The sequence below is a fragment of the Papio anubis genome, chromosome 14, assembly GCF_008728515.1.
Source record: "Papio anubis isolate 15944 chromosome 14, Panubis1.0, whole genome shotgun sequence".
NCBI lineage: Eukaryota > Metazoa > Chordata > Mammalia > Primates > Cercopithecidae > Papio > Papio anubis.
This window is the reverse complement of record NC_044989.1, coordinates 24,793,988-24,818,232: the sequence shown is the minus strand read 5'-3', so window position 1 is coordinate 24,818,232 and position 24,245 is coordinate 24,793,988. Positions and strand designations below refer to the sequence as shown.

The window sequence follows — 24,245 nt, the reverse complement described above, 5'->3', positions numbered from 1 at the left end:
TCCCAAAGTGCTGGGAGTACAGGCATGGGCCACTGTGCCCAGCCTGTGCCAGCTCTTTTCTAACTTGCAAGGGGCAGCGCTGCAAAACTGGTGGCTTAGAGATGATCTCTGATTACTTCTGGCTGTAATGAGGTCAATGAATGCAGAGTGGGACTGCACGTGTTCCGTGACTGGGCCCTAATTCCTAGCTCATGAAATGGGTATCCCTCTCAAAGTGGGACGAGAGGTTAGGACAACCCAGGCCCGTGAAAATCTACATGTTATATATATACTTATATATGAATATTATATATAAAATATATAAAACAGAAAATTATACGTATTATATTTTGTTGGGAGAATAGGTTATTTGTAGATTTTGAATGTTTACAGTTATGTTTCATTGTTACTAAGCTTGACATTCGGGGCTAATAAATCCCGGCGTAGAATCAATTTCAGGACTGTCTGAGCTCCTCCCTCCAGTCTAGACATGGCTCCTCGTTTCTACGTGTCCAGCTGCCTCTCTCTCTGGTCTCTTTGCCAAGGCCTGGCTGTTCCATCCCCCTGCTAAGGTACCCTGGTTGGAGGAGGGTCCTGCTGCCAACATTGACCATCTTCCTTTGCCACACACCCCTCCCCCATCACTCCATAACGTGGGGATCATAATGGCACCAACTTCATGGACTTATCATGAGAATGAAAGTGGCTCATGAATAGAAGAAGCTGTTGTCCGCAGTGAGTGCTGTTCGTGTGCCTGCTGTCAGGACCACAGTGAGCATGATCTGACTGCCAGACAGGTGCCTCAGCTCAGGACTACTTCTTTAAGTGAAAAGTGTGAGATCTCAGAGAGACCCAAGACAAACACCCAAGTCTTTTGGTTCATAGGGGAGCAATGCAGCATTGGGGCGTTGGGGAAAGCCTGGCGGGGCAACAGCAGAGCTCCCTGCGTTGGAATACAAGCCCTAATGTCTGGCAGGGGATGGAGGTGGGGTGGTCAAAGAGCCAAGATCTCCTGGGAACTTAATCCTGTCCTGGACCCAAATTCAGTTTTGACTCGGCTCCCTAGGACTCACCCATGTCACGCTTCACTTACCCGGGCCCCGCAGTGTGCGGCAATCTCCTCGAAGGGTGCCTTCTGGAACTTCTCCACCACCTGCCGCCGCCGCTCACGCTCCTGTTCCTCCACTGCTACGCTGTCCACTGCGACGCAGAGAGCTGGGTTAGTGCCAGGCCCTGCTCACTGAGGGGAAGGGGAGGGACTCCTCCGGGGAGCACTGTCCATGAGCATTGCTTGGGCTCTCCCCTCGTCTGAAGAGTAGGGGACAGTGGCGTAGAGGTGTGGGGCCCTCACTCAGCCCTGGAAGGCAGGACCACTTCCTGATTCTGTCTGAGGGCTCAGCCTTCTTCCTCATGTAAGAATTTGAGAACTATATGGGAGGACCTTTCAGTGGGGCTCCTATAGCCCCAAGTAGCTGCTCTCCCACCAGGACTCTTAAATTGAAGGTCCTGAACAGTTGGTCCTTCGAGTACTCTGTGGGCATTTTGTAAAGGGACATCGAGGCTGGGTGTGGTGGCTCACACTTGTAATCCCAGCATTTTGGGAGGCCGAGGTGGGAGGATACCTTGAGGTCAGGAGTTTGAGACCAGCCTGGCCATCATGGTGAAACCCCCTCTCTAATTAAAATATAAAAATTAGCCAGGCGTGGTGGCACATGCCTGTAGTCTCAGCTACTTGGGAGGCTGAGGCAGGAGGATTGCTTGAACCAGGGAGGTGGAAGTTGCAGTGCGCCAAGATTGCGCCATTGTACTCTAGCCTGGTGACAGAACGAGACTCCATCTCAAAAATAAATAAACAAAAAAAGAAAAGGGACATTGACAATGGTAAAGCCGCACAGACCACGAAAGTCAACATGGAACACCTGTGGCAGGGCAGCCCAAGGCCATTTAGTTTAAGGCTTCTACACATGCTGCTTGGTATCCAAGATGAGTTAGCACCAAGAAGAAAAACGGGTGTGTGTCACACATGTCCATCATACTGTTGGGTTTTTTAAAATAGAGATGAGGTCTCACTATGTTGCCCAGGCTGGTCTCAAACTTCTGGGCTCAAAGGATCCTCCTACCTTGGCCTCCCAAAGTGCTGGGATTACAGGTGTGAGCCACTATGCCTGGCCCAGACTCAGTTTAAGAAGGCAAGAAATGGCCAGGTGCAGTGGGTTATGCCTGTAATCCCAGCACTTTGGGAGGCTAAGGAGGGCTGACTACCTAAGGTCAGGAGTTCGAGACCAGCCTGGCCAACATGGTGAAACCCTGTTTCTACTAAAAATACAAAAATTAGCCAGGTGTGGTGGCAGGCGCCTGTAATCCCAGTTACTTGGGAGGCTGAGGCAGGAGAATTGCTTGAACCCGGGAGGCGGAGGTTGTAGTGAGCCAAGATGGTGTCACTGCACTCCAACCTGGGTGACAGGGCAAGACTGTCTCAGAAAAAAAGAAAAAGGGCAAGAAATGTGTACATTCAGAGAGACTACCATTAATGATGACAAAAAGTTAAAAGTTTGGCATTTACAGGCATAATTTGTCAACAGTTAGAAAACATCTGTTGTTGTCCAATGATCCAGATAGAGGGGTAACAATGCATTTTAAAATCATCTGCCCTTATTAAATAGACATTCATATGATTCATTCTTAATATCTCTCCATTGGCCAGCTTGTTCTTTTGTATCACAATTCACCAAAAAAAAAAAAAAAAAAAAAAATTTACTCTGAATTGTTTTCACTCACAGCCAACTGATGACTTTTTTGAGATGGAGTCCTGCTTTGTCGCCCAGGCTGGAGTGCATCGGTGCAATCTCAGCTCACTGCAACCTCTGCCTCCTAGGTTCAAGCAATTCTCCTGCCTCAGCCTCCCGAGTAGCTGTGATTACAGGTGCATGCCACCATGCCTGGCTAATTTTTGCATTTTTTCAGTAGAGACAGGGTTTTACCATGTTAGCCAGGCTGGTCTCCAACTCCTGACTTTGAGATCTGCCCACCTCGGCCTCCCAAAGTGCTGGGATTATAGGCGTGAGCCACTGCGCCCGGCCAACTGATTACTTTTAAAGTCAGCTGTCCTTAGTGGCAAAAGCGTTGCCCACTGTGGGCCACACAGGGCCCCACTACTGACCCCCGTCAGGAGAGGAGGGACATTCAGTGGCAGCTTTGGTGGCTGTGATGAGTTGGTCAAAAGCCACCAGCCTCTCCCTTCATGCAGGTGCTGGATCCCACTGCAGAGGGTGGTAGGTCCTGCTGCATCTGTAGGAACAGGCCCAAGGACCCCACCCCATTTTGCCTTCTAACCAGAGTCCCTTGGCCTGACTTACCAATGGCTTTCTTCAGTGTCTCATAGGTGATCTCCTCGGCGGGCACTCGCTGAAGGAGAAGGGACAGAGGTGCTCAGAAAGTCAGGGGGCAGAGAAAGGAGGCAGCCCTGGCACCCCCAGCTCTCTGGCAGCCCCTTGCTTCTTAGAAGAAAGTCCCAATGGGCAGGAAGTCCCTCAGGATACCCCCAGCCCCATCAGGGTCTCGGAAGCTCCCTAAGCTGGCACAGAGGACAGCGAGATGCAGCGGGGAAGCTCATTCCTCATCAGATTCAGACTCAGAACAGAGTCCTGAGTCTCATGTAAAAGAACGCACTGTCCCCTGCCTCCTCCCCAAGCCTGTCCATCAAGCACCATAAGAGGAAAATACTGCTATCTTATCTTATCTTATCTTATTTTATTTTATTTTAGACAGAGTCTTACTCTGTTGCCCAGGCTGGAGCATAGTGGCGCAATCACGGCTCACTGCAACCTCTGCCTCCTGGGTTCAAGTGATTCTTCTGCCTCAGCCTCCCAAGTAGCTGGGATTACAGGCGTGCACCACCACGCCTGGCTAATTTTTATATTTTTAGTAGAGACGGGTTTTACCATGTTGGTCAGGCTGGTCCCGAACTCCTGAACTCATGATCTGCCCGCCTCGGCCTCCCAAAGTGCTGGGAATATAGGTGTGAGCCACCATGCCCAGCCAATACTGTAATTTTAAAATATCTTCAGAGAACACAACAGAAAACATTGGAAGCAAGAGGAGAGAGGTGGTGAACATAACTTCAGATGTAAATTTCAAGAACTGAATATCAGTTCTGAAGTCTTAAAGTATTAAATTACCCACCAACGTGACTTGAGCATTTAATAAAGATAAGAAATGGAAGGTTAGAAGTGACAGACCGGATGCAGTGGCTCACGCTTGTAATCCCAGCACTTTGGGAGGCCGAGGCGGGCAGATCACTTGAGGTCAGGAGTTCGAGACCAGTCTGGTCAACATAGTGAACCCCGTCTCTACTAAAAATGCAAAAATTAGCCAGGCATCGTGGTGCACGCCCATAATCCCAGCTACCTGGGGAGTCTGAGGCAAGAGAATCGCTTGAAACTGGGAGGTGGAGATAGCAGTGAGCCGAGATCACACCACTGCACTCCAGCCTGGGCAACAGAAGGAGACTCTGTCTTAAAAAAAAAAAAAAAAAAGAGGTGACCGGGCCCCCACAGACTGCTGAGGTTCCAAGGAGTTGCCCCACTCAGTCGTCTGCAAAGCCTATAAAAGGAGATGGAAAATAATAACACTCAAAGAAGGGAGCTCCACAGATGCTGAAAATAGTGAAGGAATTTGGACTAAATTCCAGAAATTACTCACTAGACAATGAACTATTAGACTTATGATTTACCCATGCTTTATCTTTTTTTTTTTTTTGAGATGGAGTTTTGCTCTCATCACCCAGGCTGGGAGTGCAATGGCACGATCTCAGCTCACTACAACCTCCACCTCCCAGTTGGTTTCAAGTGATTTTCCTGCCTCAGCCTCCCCAGTAGCTGGGTTACAGGTGGCCGCCACCAGGCCCGGCCAAGTTTTTGTATTTTTAGTAAAGACGGGGTTTCACAATGTTGATCAGGCTGGTCTTGAACTCCTGACCTCAGGTGATCCTCCTGCCTCAGCCTCCCAAATTCTGAGATTACAGGCGTGAGCCACCGCGCCCAGCCTGATGCTCTATCATTTAAACTTAATCTTAAGCAAAAGCAGCAGACACAGAATGATTTCAATGATATAAAGTTCCAGAAGTAACGCAACTCAGGCTAGGAGCTCCCTTAGGGGAGGGGACACGGGGCAGGGCCCCAGGGCAATGACAGTGTTCCACTCTCTCATCCGGGAGTGATTGCATGGGCATATACACTTTACGAAAATTCACTGAGTTGTGCACTTTTTGATTTGTTTGGCATTTTTGTTTGAGTAGGAGAGGACAGAAGAATAGGTATGATATAAAGTCATTTAACAAACATTAAGTGAGTACCAACTACATACAGGACTGTAGGTGAGTCCATAGAAACTGCACAATTTGTTAGCATAGGAATTACATGCAAGAGAGAGCTGTGCTCGGCTTTAACTCGCTCTGAGGACTTATCCTCTGTACGTCCATCCATTCATCCACTGTCAGCACTGAGCAACATTGGATAGTCACCTGCAGGGTGCTAGGGAACTGTGTGGTGGCAACAGTCAAAGAAAAGGCCGCTCTCTGGGCAAGAGAGAAGGGATGCTCCCTGGGCAAGAGCAGGGAGAGAGAAGTTTATGGAGGAAACCGAACAGGGGCCGGGCACCGGAGAACTGACAGTTCACAGGTGCTCAGCTGCACCAGTGTGGAGGGGAAGGGTGGTTCAGATGTGGCATTCTACACTAGCAAAGGCCTGCAGATGGCTGAGCACAGCACGGGAGAGACCGAGAGCAGCCCTGCCAGAGTGGGACAGTGGATACAGGCCAGAGCAGGTGGGGGAAAATGAAATGGCAGAGCCCAGACTATGCAGGGCTGGGAATGCCAGGCACCAGGATTCAGATTTGACCAAACCAGCATTTATTCACCCCTGCAGCATTTATTCACCCCTGCAGCAAGCCTGGGCAGTACAGTCCTAGGAACCACCGTGGGACTCTGGACTAGCACTGATGGCTGAGAGTGGAGAGAGCTGTGGCATGGCAGAAGGGCACAGGATGAAGGCCCCTGCACACCTGCTTTGCCACCAAGCCACCTCTGGGCTAAGCTGACTCTCGAAGGGAGGAAGGAACTGATACTGGTGGCCCAGGAGGCCACGAGTGGAGGTGGCTCTGTAGCTGCGTAAGCATTTTGCCTCCCACTTCTGTGTCAGTTCACTCCTCAATTGCCGAGAGTCTCTTACCTCTTGGGAAGGGAGAATCGCCACTATGGGGAGAGAGCAGCCAGCTCATCCCGATGCCTAATGCACTGCAGGTTCCCAGTCCTTGGAGCTGGAAGGGCCACGGAGGACGCCTCATTCAACCTAATTTTACTTGTCTAATTAGCCCAAGTCACAGCTTCCTTCTGTGGGAAGGTTCTAGATAAGCTTTGAGGGCCCTGATGTGGAGATCTGCCCTAATAAATGAAGTGGTCAAGGGCACCATTAGGGGGAGGCTTGATCCTGACCCCTTGAGACTTCTCCTACCTCTGATTGCATCTGGGGAAAGGCTTGATGTCAAAGCTGTCCTCCATGTCTATATTAGCCCTAATGGGCAGAGAAGCTCGGGAATGACAGCCTGTCCATGCCCAAGGACCATGTAAGTCTTTCTGTCCTGGTCCCATCCAGATGTGTGTCCTCTATACTCCTTGTGAACTGGGACAGTCAGCATTAAAAAAAAAAAAAAAAAAAAAAAAAGGCTGGGTGTGGTGGCTCACGGCTGTAATCCCAGCACTATGAGGTGGCCGAGGTGGGCAGATCACTTGAGCCCAGGAGTTTGAGACCAGCCTGAGCAACATGGCAAAACCCCATCTCTACAAAAAATACAAACATTAGCTGGGCATGGTGGTGCGTGTCTGTAGTCCCAGCTACTCGGGAGGTTCAGGTGGGAGGATCGCTTGAGGAGGTGGAGGTTGCAGTGAACTGAAGTCAAGCCACTGCACCCCAGCCAAGATGACAGAGTGAGACCCTGTCTCAAAAAAAAAAAAAAAAAAAAAAAAGGCATATTGCATCTGTGGCTTCAGTTCCCTCAAGTCTCCTTCCTCCTCCCCTCTGCCCTCCACCTCCATTTCTTTCTCGTTTGGGGGAGGAAGCTTTGTATTTCCACTATGATTCCTGATTCTTCCCTACTCATGGGTACATCTGCTTCATTCACTGAGGTGGAAGAAATGAGATAATGGCAGGGGAGATATCACATGTAAATTTGAACAAAAATTCAATGTTTACAGTCTTCAAGAAAGGAGAGAAGAAGAGAGGTCTTTAAGGCACTGTGGCAGCTTTCTCTTAAAAAAAAGAATCTTGGGGTCAGGCACGGTGGCTCACGCCTGTAATCCCAGCACTTTGGGAGGCCGAGGCGGGCGGATCACAAGGTCAGGAGATAGAGGTCATCCTGGCTAACACGGTGAAACCCCGTTTCTACTAAAAATACAAAAACTAGCCAGGCATGGTGGCATATGTCTGTAGTCCCAGCTACTCGGGAGACTCAGGCAGGAGAATTGCTTGAAACCGGGAGGTAGAGTTTGCAGTGAGCTGAGATCGTGCCACTGCACTCCAGCCTGGGCAACAGAGCGAGACTCCATCTCAAAAAAAAAAAAAAAAATCTTGGCTGTCAGTGGTTAGGGGAGAGATGAAGAGGTGGAGCACAGAGGGGTTTTAGGGCAGGAAACGACTCTGCATGGTACTCTAGTGGGGGATGCATGCCATTATGCATTTGTCCAAACCCACAGAATGTACAACGCTGAGAGTGAACCCCAGTGTAAACGATGGACTTCAGATGATAACGTTGCATTAAGGCAGGCGGAACTGTAAGAAATGTACCACTCTGCTGGGGGATGTGGATAGGAGGGGAGGCTGTGCATGTGTCGGGGGAGGGGAGGGGGCAAAGGGCGAACTCTGTACCTTCCTCTCAATTTTGCTATAACCTAAAATTGCTTTAAAAATAGTCTAAATTTAAAAAAAGAAAAAAGATTCTTTATTGATACATACGGAAGCAACAATATGAAAGCTGTTCTCACCCTTATCTCTCCAGTTAAGTCTTCCAGTTTCCAACCCAGAGCATGTCAGTCCCCCTGTGAGTGGGGAATGATGACCAGTATGCCTTTCTTTTTAATTTTTTGAGACAAGGTCTCACTCTGTCACCTAGGCGGAAGTGCCGCGGTGCCATCATGGCTTACTACAGCCTCGACCTCCCAGGCTCAGGTGATTCTCCCACCTCAGCATCCTGAGTACCTGGGACCACAGGTGTACGTCACCATGCCTGGCTGATTTTTCAAATTATTTTTTGTAGAGATGGGGTCTCCTTATGTTGCCCCAGATCATCTCGAACTCCTGGGCTTAAGCAATCCTCCTGCCTCAGCCTCCAAAATGTTGGGATCACAGGTGTGAGCCACCATCCCCAGCCAGGCCTTTCAAGAGTGAGTTTTATGATATCCTCATGGGAGCAGGGAGGACCCTAAACATTTTTCCAAAGGGAAGTATCTATGACACATACATGGGGAGAGTCAGTGCGAGTGTGGAATTACTCGAGAAACTTGCTTTCCTTGCAGCCTTAAGCACACTGTGTGGGCAGGGGAGCCTGGAGTCCAGCATCCAATCTACAGGAGGTGGGGCTGCCCCAGGACGGTGGCAGAGACACTCACCTCCTCCTTCTCTGGGCTGTTCCTCGATTCTACCTCCACCTGCAGGGAGATGGTCTCTCCAATGCTCCTCCTCTTGGATAAGCGATCCTCATCTGGGGAAGAAGCAGCCTGGAGGCTTTAGTTCCCAGCCCTCGGAGATCCAGGACTGAGCCGCTAGTCCCACCTCCCAACCCCTCTGCCTCTGCTTGGTCCACAGTCCTCTAAGGCTCAGTGCACACTCAGGCTACACCTGGAGTTTCCAGAAGCTTCCAATTGCTGTGGGCCTTCTCTGTCCATCTTAGGGTGGTCAGTTTTGCTCTTTGGGGCTAAAATTTTGAAATTGTCAATGAGAACACAAAGAAGGTGCTTATGACCAGAATACATATCTCACCTTATGTGTAAGCATCATCTGCTAAGAGCACCAGTAGCTCTTCATGAAGCATTTCATGAAGTATTTACTAAGCGCATTTGCATTAATACAGGTACCTTATCATGCCAGCCCTCTAAGGCAGCTATTTTTTTTTTTTTTTTTTTTTTTTTGAGACGCAGTCTTGCTCTGTTGCCCAGGCTGGTGTGCAACGGTGCGATCTTGGCTCACTGCAATCTCCAATTCCCGGGTTCGAGCAATTCTCCTGTTTCAGCCTCCAGAGTAGCTAGGACTACAGGCACACACCACCACACCCAGCTAACTTTTTTTTGTATTTTTAGTAGAGACGGGCTTTCACTGTGTTACCCAGGCTGGTCTTGAACCCTGGAACTCAGGCAGTCCATCCGCCTCGGCCTCCCAAAGTGCTAGGATTACAGGCGTGAGCCACTGCCCCCAGCAGGCAGCTATTGTTAACATTCTGTTTTACAGTCAAGGAAACTGAAATTCAGGGACGCAAAGCACTTGTCTAAGATCTTTCAGGCAGTGAGTTGCACAGGGGACTCGAACTGGGTCTCTGGTTCTGTAGCCATGTATGCTCTTTCCAGCACAATGGAGCCTCTCCCATCCTCAGGCCGGGCCATCTCATGGGCCGGGTACTTTCAAGGACCCTGCCCTGAGGAGGAGAGATGGGGCAATCAAGAGGACCTCACCATAAATTTCCACTGTGTCTTTCAGCTCTCATGATATCCAAGGTGCCTCACAGGCAATCAAAGGGCCATAAGTCCCTTACGCTCAGGCCCTTACCTGGCCAAAGAAAGACAGAGGCGGGCCCAGGCATCCCTGCACAGAGCTCATACCTGTCAGTTGAGGGATGTAGGGCAGGCAAAGCCGGTCTGAATTGTAGCCGCTGCCTCCCAGGACTTCACTAATCTTGCTCTGGCGGAAGAGGAGCTCAATCACCACCCCATCAAGATTCTGAGACAGCCTGGAAGATGAAGGAGGGAGGAAGCTCATTAGAACCGCCGTATCTAGAATGACTTCTGAATAACTGTTTTTGTTTCTGTTTTTTAGACAGGGTTTTGCTCTTGTCGCCCAGGCTGGAGTGTGGTGGAGCGATCTCGGCTCATTGCAACCTCCGCCTTCCAGGTTCAAGCGATTCTCCTGCCTCAGCCTCCCGAGTAGCTGGGAGTAAAGGTGCCCACCACCACGCCCAGCTAATTTTTTGTATTTTTAGTAGAGATGGGGTTTCATCATGTTGGCCAGGCTGGTCTTGAACTTCTGACCTCAGGTGATCCACCCTCCTCAGCCTCCCAAAATGCTAGGATTACAGGCGTGAGCCACCATGCCCGGCCAACTTTTCTTATTACAAAAGTAACATCTTCACTATGCAAGATGACAGAGAAGCAAAAGGGCCAACTTTTCTTATTACAAAAGTAACATCTTCACTATGCAAGATGACAGAGAAGCAAAAGGAAAAGGGTTACCCCCAGTCCCATTTCCAGAGATAACCACTATTCACGTTATAATATATTCTTATGTACAGCAATCACATCCCTCAGTCACTTTTTTTTGTTTGTTTTAAGACAGGGTCCTCACTGTGCTGCCCAGGCTGGAGTGCAGTGGCTATTCACAGGTGCCATCACAGCACACTACAGCCTTGACCCGCTGGGCTAAAGTGATCTTCCTGCTCAGCCTTCCAACAGGTATGCTCCACCACACCCAGCTAATTTTATTTATTTATTAATTATTATTATTATTTCTTAGACCAAGTCTCTCCCTGTCGCCCAGGCCGGAGTGCAGTAGCATGATCTCAGCTCACTGCAACCTTTGCCTCCCAGATTCAAGTAGATTCTCCTGCCTAAGCCTCCCGAATAGAGTAGCTGGGACTACAGGTGTGCACCACCACAACCGGCTAATTTTTGTATTTTTAGAAGATACAGGTTTTTATCATGTTGGCCAGGATGGTCTCGAACTTCTGACCTCAAGTGAACTGCTCACCTCAGCCTCCCAAAGTGCTGGGATTACAGGCATGAGCCACTGTGCCCAGCCCAGGCAAATTGTTTAAAAATTTTTCGTAGATGGGTTCTTGCTTTGTGGCCCATGGTTGTCTCGAAACCATGGGCTCAAGAGATCCTCCTGCTCAGTCTTCTGAGTTGCTGGGCCTGTAGGCGTGAGCCACCGCACCCAGCTTAGTCCCGTATTTTTACATATACACATAGATATCCCCTTCCACACCTGCTGTTCTGTGATCTATTTTATTGACCTATTATGTAGTGGTTATTTTACATTAAATATTCTTCTAAATGAATGTCATGATTGTCTATTATATGGATGGGCCGTACTTTATAAGTCATCCCCTACTGTTAGACATTTTGGGTTTGCAAAACATATTTCCCTTGAGTTCCTCTGATGTTGAAACGACACTCAAAAACATCACTTGGATTGATAGGAACGTCTTGTCAGGAATGACTCCTCCAGGATGCATTTAGCATGGGCTTGGCCAAAGCCCCTGGAGGCTGTGTCTCACCTGCAAACACGGCTCAGCATGGCATGCTCGAGGCATGGACTGCAGTAATGTGATGGGGTTTAACTTTACCCAGGACTCCTGGACCACAGGCAGAGCCCACCTTCTGCCCTTGAGTCCACAGATGCCCGAGCCTCCTGGCATTGACCCCTCCTGACCTCAGACCACCCGCCTGCTTACTTAGCTGCCCTGGGGATCCCTGACCACATCCCCCGTCCTCTCCTCACCTGGGCCTCTCCACAAACACATCCTCGGGGAGCATGTATGGAGCCTCTTTCTTCCTGGTCTCTATCACCTGGTGGTTGGGAGGAATCAGATGATAAGAGCTGGTTCAGCAGGGAGAGGGAGCTCACAGGCAATGAAAGAGCTCCCGGCTTGGCACTTCCTCCCTCCCGCAGCCTCCTCAGCACAGTGTCCTCAGCTGAGCTTCTTCAGTGGAAATTCCCATCAACAGGGACCCTCAGGGCAGCTGGAGAAGCTCAAGCTGCCTGCTCAGGCCATGGCCATCAATGACACATGTGCACTAAGTATCCTCCAGTGCAGGGAACTTAACTCTTAAGAGACTGCAGCTGCTGGCTCTGGTGCCTCATTCCTCATTCCTATGCCCTTTTTTTTTTTTTTTTTTTGAGACAGAGTCTTGCTCTCTTTTCTAGGCTGGAGAGGAGTGGCACAATCTTGGATCATGGCAGCCTCCACCTGCCAGTTTCAAGCAATTCTCCTGCCTCAGCCTCCTGAGTAACTGAGATTGCAGGTGCATGCCAGCACGCCTGGCAAATTTTTGTATTTTTAGTAGAGACGGGGTTTCACCATGTTGCCCAGGCTGGTCTTGAACTCCTGACCCCAAGTGATCCACCTGCCTTGGCCTCCCAAAGTGTTGGGATTAAGGCTGAACCACTGCACCTGGCCTCATTCCTGTGTTTTTTATTTAAACAGGTACAAAGGAATGTAGCTAATACCATGTCCCAAACCTCGGTACTGCAGTACCCAAGTGCACTGCAAAAACACCCTGATGGACAGTGACATCTTGAGCTTTACTCAGTATTCTTTGCAAATTTTTGACAAGAAAAGTGGAAGTTACTAAGTGGTGAGAAGTGGAGGGATGGTCAGCATACAGGTGTGTGTGGTGGGTGAGGAGGTAAAGGTCCCACAATTGTCAGGCGGAGGATGTCTGGGCATTGCCTTTCTTGCACTCCCTTATCAGTCCAGAAGCTGGAAGAGTCCTGCTTCCCTTGGGGTGGTCTCTGTCACAGTGTCATGGCAGCCTCCCCTGTGACTCCCAGTCAACCCAGGCTAGTTGAGACCTAAAATTTCTTGTTTTGTTTTATTTTGTTTTGCTAGTATATTTTATTTTATTTTACTTTTGAGATGGAGTCTCGCTCTGTCACCCAAGCTGGAGTGTAGTGGCACAATCTTGGCTCACTGCAATCTCCATCTCCCAGGTTCAAGCGATTCTCCTGCCTCACCTTCCCGAGTAGCTGGGATTACAGGCGTGCGCCAATGCCCCGCTAATTTTTGTATTTTCATTAGAGATGGGATTTCACCATGTTGCCCAGGCTGGTCTCAAACTTCTGACCTCAAGTGATCCACTCACCTCGGCCTCCCAAAGTGCTGGGATTATAGGCATGAGCCACCGCACCCGGCCTGCTACTATATTTTAAAGTTAATCCTATATGTTGGTATCATTCAACTTCCAAACACTTCCATGTGTTTTAAAACATCTTTATGCAACAACTGAGAACACATTTGACTATAGAATGGATGTCAGATAATACCAAGGAATTACTGATCACTTAATGAGCTGTGTTAAGGGTGTGGCAGTCATGTAGGGAGGTGCTCATGCTGTTTCAGGCATGTAGACGGATATATGTAAAGTGAAAGGACAGGATAGCTGGGATTTGTTTTAAAGTATTTAAAATTTTTTCAGCAAAGGAAAGGGAGATACATGAAGCAAATGGGGAGAAATTTTCGTAGCTCTTCATTTCCTCTGAGTGGGCGTGAACAGACATTCGTTCACCATTCTACTCAGGCCACTTTTGCCGTATTTCATAGCTGTAGTCTGCATGATCTGAGGCATGTGTGCAGATGTGCTCCCATGAGTAGGGGAAAGACAGAGGGGCAGGAAGTGGAGGGGCAGACAGTATTAGAAACAGGTACGGAAGACCCCCCAACCCCTGTGCCTAACCCCACCCTGCTCCGTCAAGTCATACAGGAGGGAAAGATGCCGTGAGTAACTTCTCACTATTAGCGGTTCTTACTTCAACCCTGTCTTCACTGCCTAAGAGTAGGTACAGGACTAATGCAATTAAGGAAAAGCCGTTCCCAGGAAACCCCAAGTTGAGGGCCCCTGAGCTCTTGGTCGTGAGGACACCAACCTCATGGATGTGCTGGCAGAAGGCAGGCACTGTTGTGAGCTGACTGATGAGGTTCAGGTAAGCTGCGCCCAGAGCGTAGAGGGCACAGCGGTTGTAGACAGGCAAGTTCTCCTCATTGACTTGGGCCACGTCCTGCAGCAACAGAGACAAGGCCTCCAGAGTTTTTCACTGACAGACTACACTGGGTGCCAACCCTCCACCCGATCTCTTCTCAGTCTTCTTCAGAAATGCTTGCTTTCCTAGACTAAGTCTTGCTCAGCATTTGACCCACAACTTCCTGGGGAAAAAAAGTCACCTTCATTAAAGCTGAAGGGAGGGGTAGAACAGTCCATGAACTAGGAGGCTCTTGAGTATTCACAGACTAGAGAGGCAATGACCTCAACTCCCCACTCTGCAGTTCCAGCTGTGGCGACCTTCACTGCCCAAACCCTTATCATTAATCCCACTGCCAGGGCACTGTCTCCTTCACTCTAGTGGATCCTTAGAGGACTGGATTGGCTTGCTAAACTGGGTTCATATGTTAAGCTACATTAGCTGTGGGAGTTACCAGGGGATTGGGATATAAAGGAACCCCAACTTCTAGCTCTTGAGGGTAAATAGAATTTTAAAATTGTAGCATCTAGGCTGGTCCTGCAGGATTTAGCACCATCAGACAGGTGAGACTCTGTGACTGAACTCCCAGGTTTGCCCTGATTCAGGAATATGATGCCTGCCTGGCTTCAGGACCCTGGAGACCCAGCCTTTGAGGTCCAAAGGACCCACCCTGACTCCCAGTAGCCTTGGGTGCACACATGCACCCAGGAACACCATGAAAGTCTCAAGCCCTGTCCGGTGCCACACTGGCTGTCTATGCATCACAAAGGAGGCTTGGTAGACCGGTCCCCAGACTTTGAGACTCTGACTTACCTTTCCAGGAAATATATACTTTAAACAAGTACTCAAAGCAATTCTGAAGCACAGCTCTGTTTGGGAACCAGAGAATCTTTTTTTTTTTTTCAATTTTTAATTTTTAAAAAATTTTTAGATGGAGTCTTGCTCTGTTGCCCAGACTGGCATGCCGTGGGAAGATCTTGGCTCACTGCAACCTCCACCTCCCGCGTTCAAGTGCTTCTCCTACCTCAGTCTCCCAAGTAGCTGAGACTACAGGTGTGCACCACCATGTCTGGCTAATTTTTGTATTTTTAGTGGAGACGGGGTTTCACCATGTTGGCTAGGCTGGTCTTGAACTCCTGACCTCAAGTGGTCCACCCACCTCAGCCTCCCAAAGTGCTGGGATTACAGGCGTGAGCCACCACGCCCGGCCAAGGGAACCAGAGATTCTCTGGACAAATGAGTTTGTCTGGGATCACTCAGGGCTTAAGAGCATCCTCTTAGGAATCCCTGGAGTCTCACTCAGACTCTGCGAGAGATTTGATATATAGTAGCTAAGGGATGTTTCTGAATGACCCCGTTCTCTGGGTCTTCTTTAGCTTGAGGATGGGGCAAGGCCATGAATGAAGTGTTCTTTGGGGTTCCCCAAACAGGACCATGGTTTGGGGTCTTCAGGGAGGAGTGGCCAACCACGCGTGCATTATTCCTGGGCTCCAAAACAGTGTTAAGCAGTTGCTACTCAATATTCTTATCAGGGCTTGCCCAAAACAGGTCCCTCCCCGATCCCAAGCCCCATGCCCTGCGCACACCAGGCCCCACCTGAACAGCCAGCACCAGACGGATGAGGTCCACCACCACCTCCTCGTTAGCCAGCTCGATGCTGATGAGAGCCAACAAGCCATAGAGCGCCTCGTAGTGTTTCTGCACGTTTGTTTCCTCCTTGCAGCTCAGGTAGATGTGTCTGTAGAGCTGCTGGGAGTGCTGGGGACAGAAGCGGGCAGGAGAAGGCCAGGGTCAGTAGGGTGGGGACAGGAGGGGCAAGGAGAACAGGGAGGAAGACCAATCTGAAGGGGGGCAGGATGGCTGTGTGTGCCCCCTCCTCTGTTGCAGAGGGGATGCCTTTAAAGCAGGCTCTGGCAGAAGCGGACACAGACAGGTAGGCTCGCATAGAGAGGGATGGGCTCCAGTGAAACCAGCACCAGAGGCTGCTGCCCAAATCCAGGTATAGGAGCAGAACACAGTCACTGGCCCTGGACTGGCTCATCACTCTGGGCTTGACTCCTCAGAGAAGTCAGCTTGACGCATAGCCGCAGAGGGAGGCAGGCCTCTGACCAAGGCAGAGGTCAGCAGTGACTTTTGCTCTGTCACCCAGGCTGGAGTACATTGGTGCAATCTCAGTTTACTGCAACCTCCTCCTCCTGGGTTCAAGCGATTTTCTGGCCTCAGCCTCCCGAGTAGCTGAGATTACAGGTGCCCACCACCATGCCTGGCTAATTTTTGTAGTTTTAGTAAAGACGGGATTTTACCATGTTGGTCAGGCTGGTCTCGAGGTCCCCACCTCACGTGATCTATCCACCCACCTCAGCCTCCCAAAGTGCTGGGACTGCAGGCATGAGCCATCGCGCCCGCTCTTCACTGTGTCTGGAGGTCATGCTTGCTTACCTTCTTCATGAAGACGGTGTCCTGTCGGGAGCACTTGTCCACTTTCAGCTTCAGGACAGAGATGTCACTAAGCGTACTGGGAAAGGATGCAAAGGGCCTCCTTAGCCCTTATATGAGGCCAGCCTGAGCTCACACGGGTCACTGGGCTCTACCCCAACATTGTTAGTTGGTAGAAAGCCTCCAGTGCTCCCTGGCCCTGGTTCTTAGCCCAATTACCTTCTTCTCCCAAGCTCTCAAGAATTTGTCCTTTTCTCTCTCTCTCTTTGTTTCCTTTTTGAGACAGGCTCTCATTCTGTCACCTAGGCTGGAGTGCAGTGGCTTAGTGATCACAGCTCTCTACAGCTTCAACCTCCAGGGCTCAAGCAATTCTCCCAACTTAGCCTCCCAAGGAGCTGGGACCACACGTGTGAGCCACCACGCTCGGCTAATTTTTAAATTTTCTTGTAGAGATGGGGGTCTCACTATGTTGCCCTGGCTGGTCTTGAACTCTTGGGCTCAAGTGATCCTCCCACCTTGGCCTCTCAAAGTGCTGAGATTATAGGCGTGAGCCACCACCCCTGACCCCTTTTGTCTTAAATCTTCATCCTGATTATTTTCTTCCTCCTCTTATTCCCCACAAATCCCTTCAGTCTGTACTGATAACCTGCATCCCCTTCCTTCTCACACTTGGCACTCCCTTAATGCCTACTCTCTATCTTCTAGATCTTCAGTTCACCCTCCTCCTCTCTCAGACACAAGTGCCCTTTGGTCTCGCCTCCTCTTGCAGGAACCCAGGGTCAATGTTGGTGATCAGTTCTCTGGCGAGTCTCACTGAGTATCTGAATTGTCCTCCCACCTGGGTATGAGGACAGGACCAAAGGACAGGACCTAAAGGAGAGTCCTCTCCCCATCTTGCATCACCTGGAGGAAACACCCCAAGTTCACCTGATCGTAGAGAACTTGTGGCGGTTGCCATGACGATCAATGAAACTGATGAGAATCTCTAGAACAAAGAGTCGAATTTCTGCATCCTCCATGAGGGCAGTGGAGAGAAGGCGGTCCAGGAAGTTGCTGGGCAGGGCTGACATCATGTTGTTGCACTGGAAACCTGTGGATACCTGCAAGGGAGGTATGGACAAGTATGCCTAGGAATGCTGTCCCTCTCAGGTGCAGGAGGAGGCGGAGGAGCAGCCAGCGGAAGTGAGGTCTGATGCACAGATGCTCTCTAGACATTACCCAATCCAGCCTCCCCTACCCTGCAGCCCAGGCAACTTTTTGAACACTCCAACATCCACCTAGATGACAGCGAGCTCAGTAGACATGTGAATGGATGGGGACAGCATGCAGGGACATTCGGGTGTTAAAAAGCAAGCAAGGGATGAGCCCTGGAGGGAAGCGGGAGCCAGGCAATCTCTGAGCCTAACATTCCAGCCAGTTAGGGCACAACTGATGAACAGCCACAAGGAACACAATGCCTTATTAAGAGAATGATCATCACAAAGAACAAGACAGTGGAAGAACTCACAGCTGGGCTGAAGGATCAGAACTCACACACACGGCAAGCACCAAATAGTGCACATAGGAAGCATTTGGTAACAGGTCTGTTAGCCTGGCAATAATGGCGCTTTGTGACTAAAGCCAGTTTGGCATAAATAGACATGCCATATATGCTGTTGTCAAAGCATTCAACTGCAGCAAAGCACCTTTACTGTTAAATCCATATTGCAAAACAATGCCTTTGATGATTCAGAAGGTCCCTGAGGATGTACCCCAAACTGTCATCTTAAGAAGATGCTGGGTACAAATTAATGAGGGTAAACTCAGCAAAGAAATGGCAGGAATATGGAGACCAAGGTGATAACCATACGAGGGCAGTGTTGGAGAAGAGTATGGACTGGAGAGGAGGGGAGGGAAGGCGTGAGGTGGCGGCGGGGGTGGGGGGGTCTGTTTAGACTGGCATGACTGGAACGGAGACAGAGACTGAGAGACGAGATGGGAGGTCTAGGGAGGGAGAGGGGCCTGGGGACCTCCCAACAGTCTGAGAAGTTTGAACTGGTTGTACATCAATTATAAACTGAGGCCGGGCACAGTGGCTCACGCCTATAATCCCAGCGCTTTGGGAGGCCAAGGCAGGTGGATCACTTGAGGTCAGGAGTTCAAGACCAGCCTGACCAACCTGGTAAAACCCCATCTCTACTAAAAATACAAAAAAAAAATTAGCTGATGGCACATGCCTGTAATCCCAGCTACTCGGGAGGCTGAGGCAGGAGAATCGCTTGAACCTGGGAGGCGAAGGTTGCAGTGAGCCAAGATTGCACCACTGCACTCCAGCCTGAGTAACAAGAGCAAAAAAAAAAAAAAAAAAATTATAATATGAGACTTACTCTGAAATAAGAGGCACCTGGTAGAGAACAGCATTTCTAGACAATTATTCTTATACCTGAGTTCCTGACAGGTGGGGAGAGGTGGTTGTGAGATGTCAGGTTTAGGCCCAGGGCTGTACTTCAGAATACCTGGGAACGTGTTACAAATACAGATTCCAGGACCTCACTCAGGCTAACAGCTCAAAACCTCTGGGAATCATATATTTATCACAAGATTGTCATCAGAATGGTGTTTGAGAGCAATGGATCTAGACTCCAGTGATGGCTGCAGAGATGTAAAGAAGAGTTACATATAAGAGTTACAGGATGGGAAGGATGGGGGCTGGGAGACTGAGGTGGGCACATGTGCCAAGAACATGTGCTGGCAAAACAGGGGAAACAGAGGGGAAAGGGAAATAGGGGGTACCTGGAGGGAACCAGGGTGGGAACCAACAGATTCCATCTTGAGACAGATCATGTCTAAGTGACAAGGCTATCAGTAGCCAATAAAGAACCTTTGTGAAAATTAGAAACAGGTTCCCCATTTGCTGTGGCTGACCCAGCTCTGTGGGTGCCCAGCCTGGCTAGTGAGTGGAACACAGGCTAGATTTCAGCCCCGACTCAACTGACTGGGTGTATTTGTGCAGTATGCAATGTGCACGACTGTATGTGGAGGCCTTCACTTGGTCCCTTGGAAGGAGCTGTCTCCTGCAGAGGAAGAGCAGGAATAGGGATAGATGGGGCTCACCTGCAGGAGGGATTTTAGCAGCATAATCTGGGTCAGACGGTTCCTATTCTCCCTGTAGACCAGAGACACAAATACTCACCAGGATGGTAATGGGGCGGAGATCACACACTTGCCAGCTTAGTTCTACCCCTGATTCGTTTCTCCATGAGGCTTATGGTGTTGAGTTACCCAGGACAGTGGCTTCCGGACCCAGGAAGCCGACCAAGGGGCGACTGGCTCCCCCCACGTTGGGAGGTGGTTATTGATGGGGCAGCCTGAGAAACTGTTGTGGGATCCAAGAGCCCCACTAAAGGCTGCTGCGGGATTTGGGAGTAAAAAGAGAGGAGAGGCCAGAGCCAAGAAAGTTAAGAGGGATAAAGGAGGGAGTCAGAAAATGCAGCTAGGGGAGAGGAGGACTCCAGGCTGGGGGAGATTGGTGGCTCACCCCGTCCTGCCCGTGTCCACCGCCTGGTGCAAGGACGGCCGCGGCACCTTGCTCATGATGAAGAGGATCACCTCGGAGCGCTGGTAGGTGGGCAGCGTGCTGGCAAAAGAGCCTGCAGGAGGTGGCGGAGAGGGTGCCCAGTGAGGCACAGGCTGCAGGGCCCCTCCTGGTTCAGCCTCTCAGCTGCACAAACCCCTGCAGAGAGCGAGGGTTGCCGCTCTCCAGAGTCAATCCAGGACCAGAGAAAGGAACTCAGGATAGCCCGTGTGTGATTCTTCCTCTCCAGGAAGGGGAGGCATCAGGCGGTTCTGGAGGACTCTTCCAGGCTCCGTGTTTTCACTTGTTCCTGAGGCTGTGGTTAAGGTCTTGGCTCCTTGGCTAGGGGGTGGGGATGGTGAATGCTGGGCCCTGGGACCAGGGCGGAGGAAGCCCAAGTTCTCGTTGGGCTGCCCTAGGGTAAATCCTCCTCCCACGAACTAAGAGAAAAAGATGCTTCTGGATTCCTAACCTGCCTACTCCAGGCTGAGGCGAAGCTCGCATGGCTAGGGCAGGCAGGCTGTGAAAGCGGCTTTATCATCTCCGCTCCCAGAAGCACACCCATTTTCTCCATGGCCTGCCCCCTTCCTCATTCTTTCCTCTTAGTCCCCACCTCTCCCTCCTGGAAGCCCTAACCTGGAAGCATCAGGCAGGTCTGATGGAGACTGGGACTAAGGAAGGTTCGCCTGAGACTTCAGATCTGGGAAACCCATCCCACTGTTTGGCGCTGTCGCTCGGGCCCTGCCCAGCCAGCGCACCATGACCGACTTCATTTTCTCCGAGGTCCGCGAATAGCATGTGGGTGCGGGACGATCCTACAGAGCCCCGGATGGATGCCCTTCGCCCCAGTGCGGTCCCTCCCTCTCCAATCACATCCCCAGGCCGCCCCCGGGGCCCCGCCCCTTTCCAGGGTCCCTCTTTCCTCCCCTCGGCCCCGCCCCGCCCCTGGCCCCGCCCCGCCCCAACCCTCCCCGAGCCTCGGCCCCGAGCCGCACCGACGGTCTTGATGACGGCCTCCTGGAACATGCGCTCCTCGTGCTCCTTGATGATCTTGGTGCCGAGGCTGACCGCCCCGTCGTAGCTCCCGGTCAGCGCGTAGTCGATGCTGAGCCGCAGCTGCCTCAGCAGCGTGTTGAACATCTCCAGCACCGTGGGCCCTGAGAGCGGCGGGGCGGGGCGCCCGAGATTAGGGCTGGCACCCTTCTCCTCCCTGCACCGCGAGCAGGCAGGGCAGGCCCACGCCCCCTTCCAGCCTGGGCTTCCTCTGCGCCTCCAACTTCTCGGCGGACTTCTCCCGAGGAAAACGACCCCTCCCTGTTGCCCCTTGCATCTCTCTGGAAGAGGCGGCAGCCTCCGCGGGGTCCCCGGCCCTCAGGCCCTCGCCATGCCCCTTACCCACAGAGCCCGTGGCGGCGATGACCGCCGCTTCCGACAGGACCTCCACGATGCCTGCGCGCACCGTCGCAGCGCTGCGGCTGTTGGCGTCCAGGTGGCCCAGGAGCTGCTGGATGACCAGGTGGGAGTGCTGCGGCTGCGGGAGGAAGATGAGCTGGGCCTGGACAGTAACCCCACGGGGCCGCAGCCCTCTTCTGGCACCCAAAGGCGGGGGTAAACTAAAGGGACGTCCCAGGGCCCCGGGCACTGCAGGTGGCACTGTCACCTTGTGCCCTTTCCTGCATCCTTCCCTCCTCCCTCCAACAAAGAGCCAAATCCCAGTGGAGGCTTCGGCTGACAGTGTTCCAGGGCCCTTTTACTTCAAAATGGGTCAAAAGACCATTTTAAAATAGGGTCTTCCTTTCACTTCCGGTGCCTCAGGTCTTTCCGCAAGGGCCACGGGAGGTCACATGGTTTAGTCCAGTGCTGCCTAAAGTGGGGCCCCTGGGCCGGTGCCCATTCAAGATGGGTCTGATACTGGTTTACACTGAGATAAGGACGGGATGGAGAGTCAGTGTTTAGTAAACAATTTGTCAATGCTGTAGCAGCCAAGGGTGTGATCTGTAGGCTTGCATTTTGCATGAGTTTTTCATTTTATTTTTCTAGAAATTATTTGTTTTAATTGTATTTTATAAAAGTGTTGGTCTGTGATGTACTGGAAATAAAATCAGCCGGTCCTTCTCCACAGCTAGCTTAAGCAGCACTGGTTTAGGCAACCGGGGGCTTCGGAGGAGTCACAGGGGACTTCTGGCTTTCCACTTTAGTGCCCGTCCAGCTCCCAGAGGGGCCTTTGTCCCGGGATCATGCTGGCCCGGGGAGCCATCATACCTGAATTGAGTACATGATGATTTTAAAGCAACGGATGGCAAACACCTTGGGTTCCCAAAGAGAATGGTTATCCAGATGTCTGTGAGGGAGAAAACGTGGGGGAACAACTGTGAAACTCCCGGCGGTGTCAGGGAGAGGAGATTAGCTTGGAGGGAGAGGGACACCTCCTCAGAGCCCCTCGCACAGTTCCTGGGTGAAGAAGTGAAGCCTGAAGGGCCTTGGGGTAGTCCCAGTCCAGCGCTGGAGAGAGGCCAAGGACAGCGCTCTGCAGTGGTGGACATGTGTGGTGAAGCTGGGCACCTTCGCTTAGCATTGGGTGCCTTCCTACTGCGCAGCACTTGGCCACCCTGTGGCAGCTTTTGCTGTCACAGTGCAGGGAACACAGGCAGAGGGAAGGGATCAACTTGGCTGCGGTACTACCACTGTAATATCCCCTTCCCCCCAGCCAGCCAGGAGATGCCAGGGACCCAAAACATGTCCAGGCTGAAGGCTGGGGCCAAGGCAGTGGGTGGGGGCACTCACATGAGAACAGGCTTGATGGCGTTTTTGATGTTGCCAAAGGCAGCCCGGCCCAGCAGCTCCCGAAGGCACCTCTCAGCCAGCTCCGCAGGGCTCTCTTTCTCCTTCTCAGGTGCTTGGAGGGGTGAGGGAGACCGGCTGGGGAGACAGAGGCACATGGGTAGAGGGTGGCATGCAGGCTGGGGTCAGGCTCTGTGCAGTCCTGCCTTTCTGTTCTTCATCCACGCAGGACACACAGGAATTTGACACGGGTTGCACTAGGCAATAGGGGAGGTGTCACAGCTGTCAGAAATTAAATGGGGGTAAAAAAGCCCCCACTGGGGGAAGTGAGGGAAGATTGGGGAAGAAAAGATAAAGTTCTTTTTCTGGAAATCCTTAAAGATTTCCAGATGTGCCACTGTGTGAAGGAGGCTCTGAGCACCATGGGCCAGGTGAGGTGTAGAACATGTGTGTCTTGATGCACCTAAGGCTTCAGAAGGAAGAGATGGGAGATGAAGACAGGGAAGGGAGGCAAAAAACAAAACAGAAGTGGAAGAAAGGAGAGGAGAGAGAGGGAGGGAAAAGGAGAGCCACAGTGGTTGGCTCAGGCAAGAGTCAATGATCCTCAAGTCATAGGGAGTCGGCCCACATCTGGACAGAAGAGGAGCCCGAGGACTCCCAGCCCAGAGACCACCAGAGACCATATTGTCAGTGAAACGCTATTCCAGAAACAGCCACCAGAGGGCATACGAACCCACCCACCCCCACCCCCTACCTCCTCACCCCCACCCCCACCCCCGCCCCCCTGCCTCCCCCGTCCACCCAAGTCTAGCTCTAGTAGCCTGGGCTCAACAGACTTAACCAGCCTAGTGAACAGATAGCCCAGGTGGGACAGCAACATAGACCTTTCTCCCCATTCCATTTCACTGAGTGGAAAAATGAGGGGGCAGGGACAGGAATGAATCCCATGCTTAGGGATCCAGGATTAAAACCCAGTGTCTGCAAGCTCTTGCTGAGTGGCTATGGGCTGGCCAAGCATGCACGTTTTCAGGGCCCGAAATAGCATCGGGAAGCAACAGAGGAAGGAAGGTCCAGATGGAAAGTCCACAGTGATTGGAGCCACGAAAGGCATCTTTCTTTTCTTTTTTTTTTAGGCGGTGGCTCGCTCTGTCACCCAGGCTGTAAGTGCAGTAGCACGATCTCGATCTCAGCTCACTTCAAGCTCCGCCTCCCAGGCTCCCATTCTCCTGACTCAGCCTCCCGAGTAGCTGGGACTACAGGCGCCTGCCACCACGCCCGGCTAATTTTTTTTTATTTATTTTTTTTTAGTAGAGACACTGTTTCACTGTGTTAGCCAGGACGGTCTCGATCTCCTGACCTCGTGATCCGCCTGCCTCAGCTTCCCAAAGTGCTGGGATTACAGGCATGAGCCACCGCACCTGGCCCACGAAAGGCACCTTAAAGCCTCCTTGGCCCTGTTTCCAGGGAGACAAAGGTAACTAGACTCTTGGTTCTGTGTGTTA

General features: G+C 51.2%; 1 protein-coding gene across 3 annotated transcripts in view; it reads right to left on the bottom strand.

Annotated features, from left to right (window-relative positions):
• Positions 1–24,245, bottom strand: part of EFR3B (EFR3 homolog B) — a 113,943-nt gene that overhangs the window by 6,000 nt on the left and 83,698 nt on the right. For all 3 annotated transcript variants that reach the window (XM_009183800.4, XM_009183801.4, XM_021924647.2), the window contains 15 exons: positions 22,747–22,881; positions 22,225–22,303; positions 21,358–21,493; positions 20,958–21,119; positions 19,927–20,038; positions 19,503–19,554; positions 17,337–17,509; positions 16,413–16,488; positions 15,570–15,731; positions 13,881–14,012; positions 11,736–11,803; positions 9,842–9,969; positions 8,639–8,730; positions 3,336–3,384; positions 1,073–1,179 (listed from right to left, as the gene is read on the bottom strand). In XM_009183800.4, coding sequence (XP_009182064.1) covers positions 1,073–1,179; positions 3,336–3,384; positions 8,639–8,730; positions 9,842–9,969; positions 11,736–11,803; positions 13,881–14,012; positions 15,570–15,731; positions 16,413–16,488; positions 17,337–17,509; positions 19,503–19,554; positions 19,927–20,038; positions 20,958–21,119; positions 21,358–21,493; positions 22,225–22,303; positions 22,747–22,881 — 1,663 coding nt within the window. The remainder of the gene's footprint in view (positions 1–1,072; positions 1,180–3,335; positions 3,385–8,638; positions 8,731–9,841; positions 9,970–11,735; positions 11,804–13,880; positions 14,013–15,569; positions 15,732–16,412; positions 16,489–17,336; positions 17,510–19,502; positions 19,555–19,926; positions 20,039–20,957; positions 21,120–21,357; positions 21,494–22,224; positions 22,304–22,746; positions 22,882–24,245) is intronic.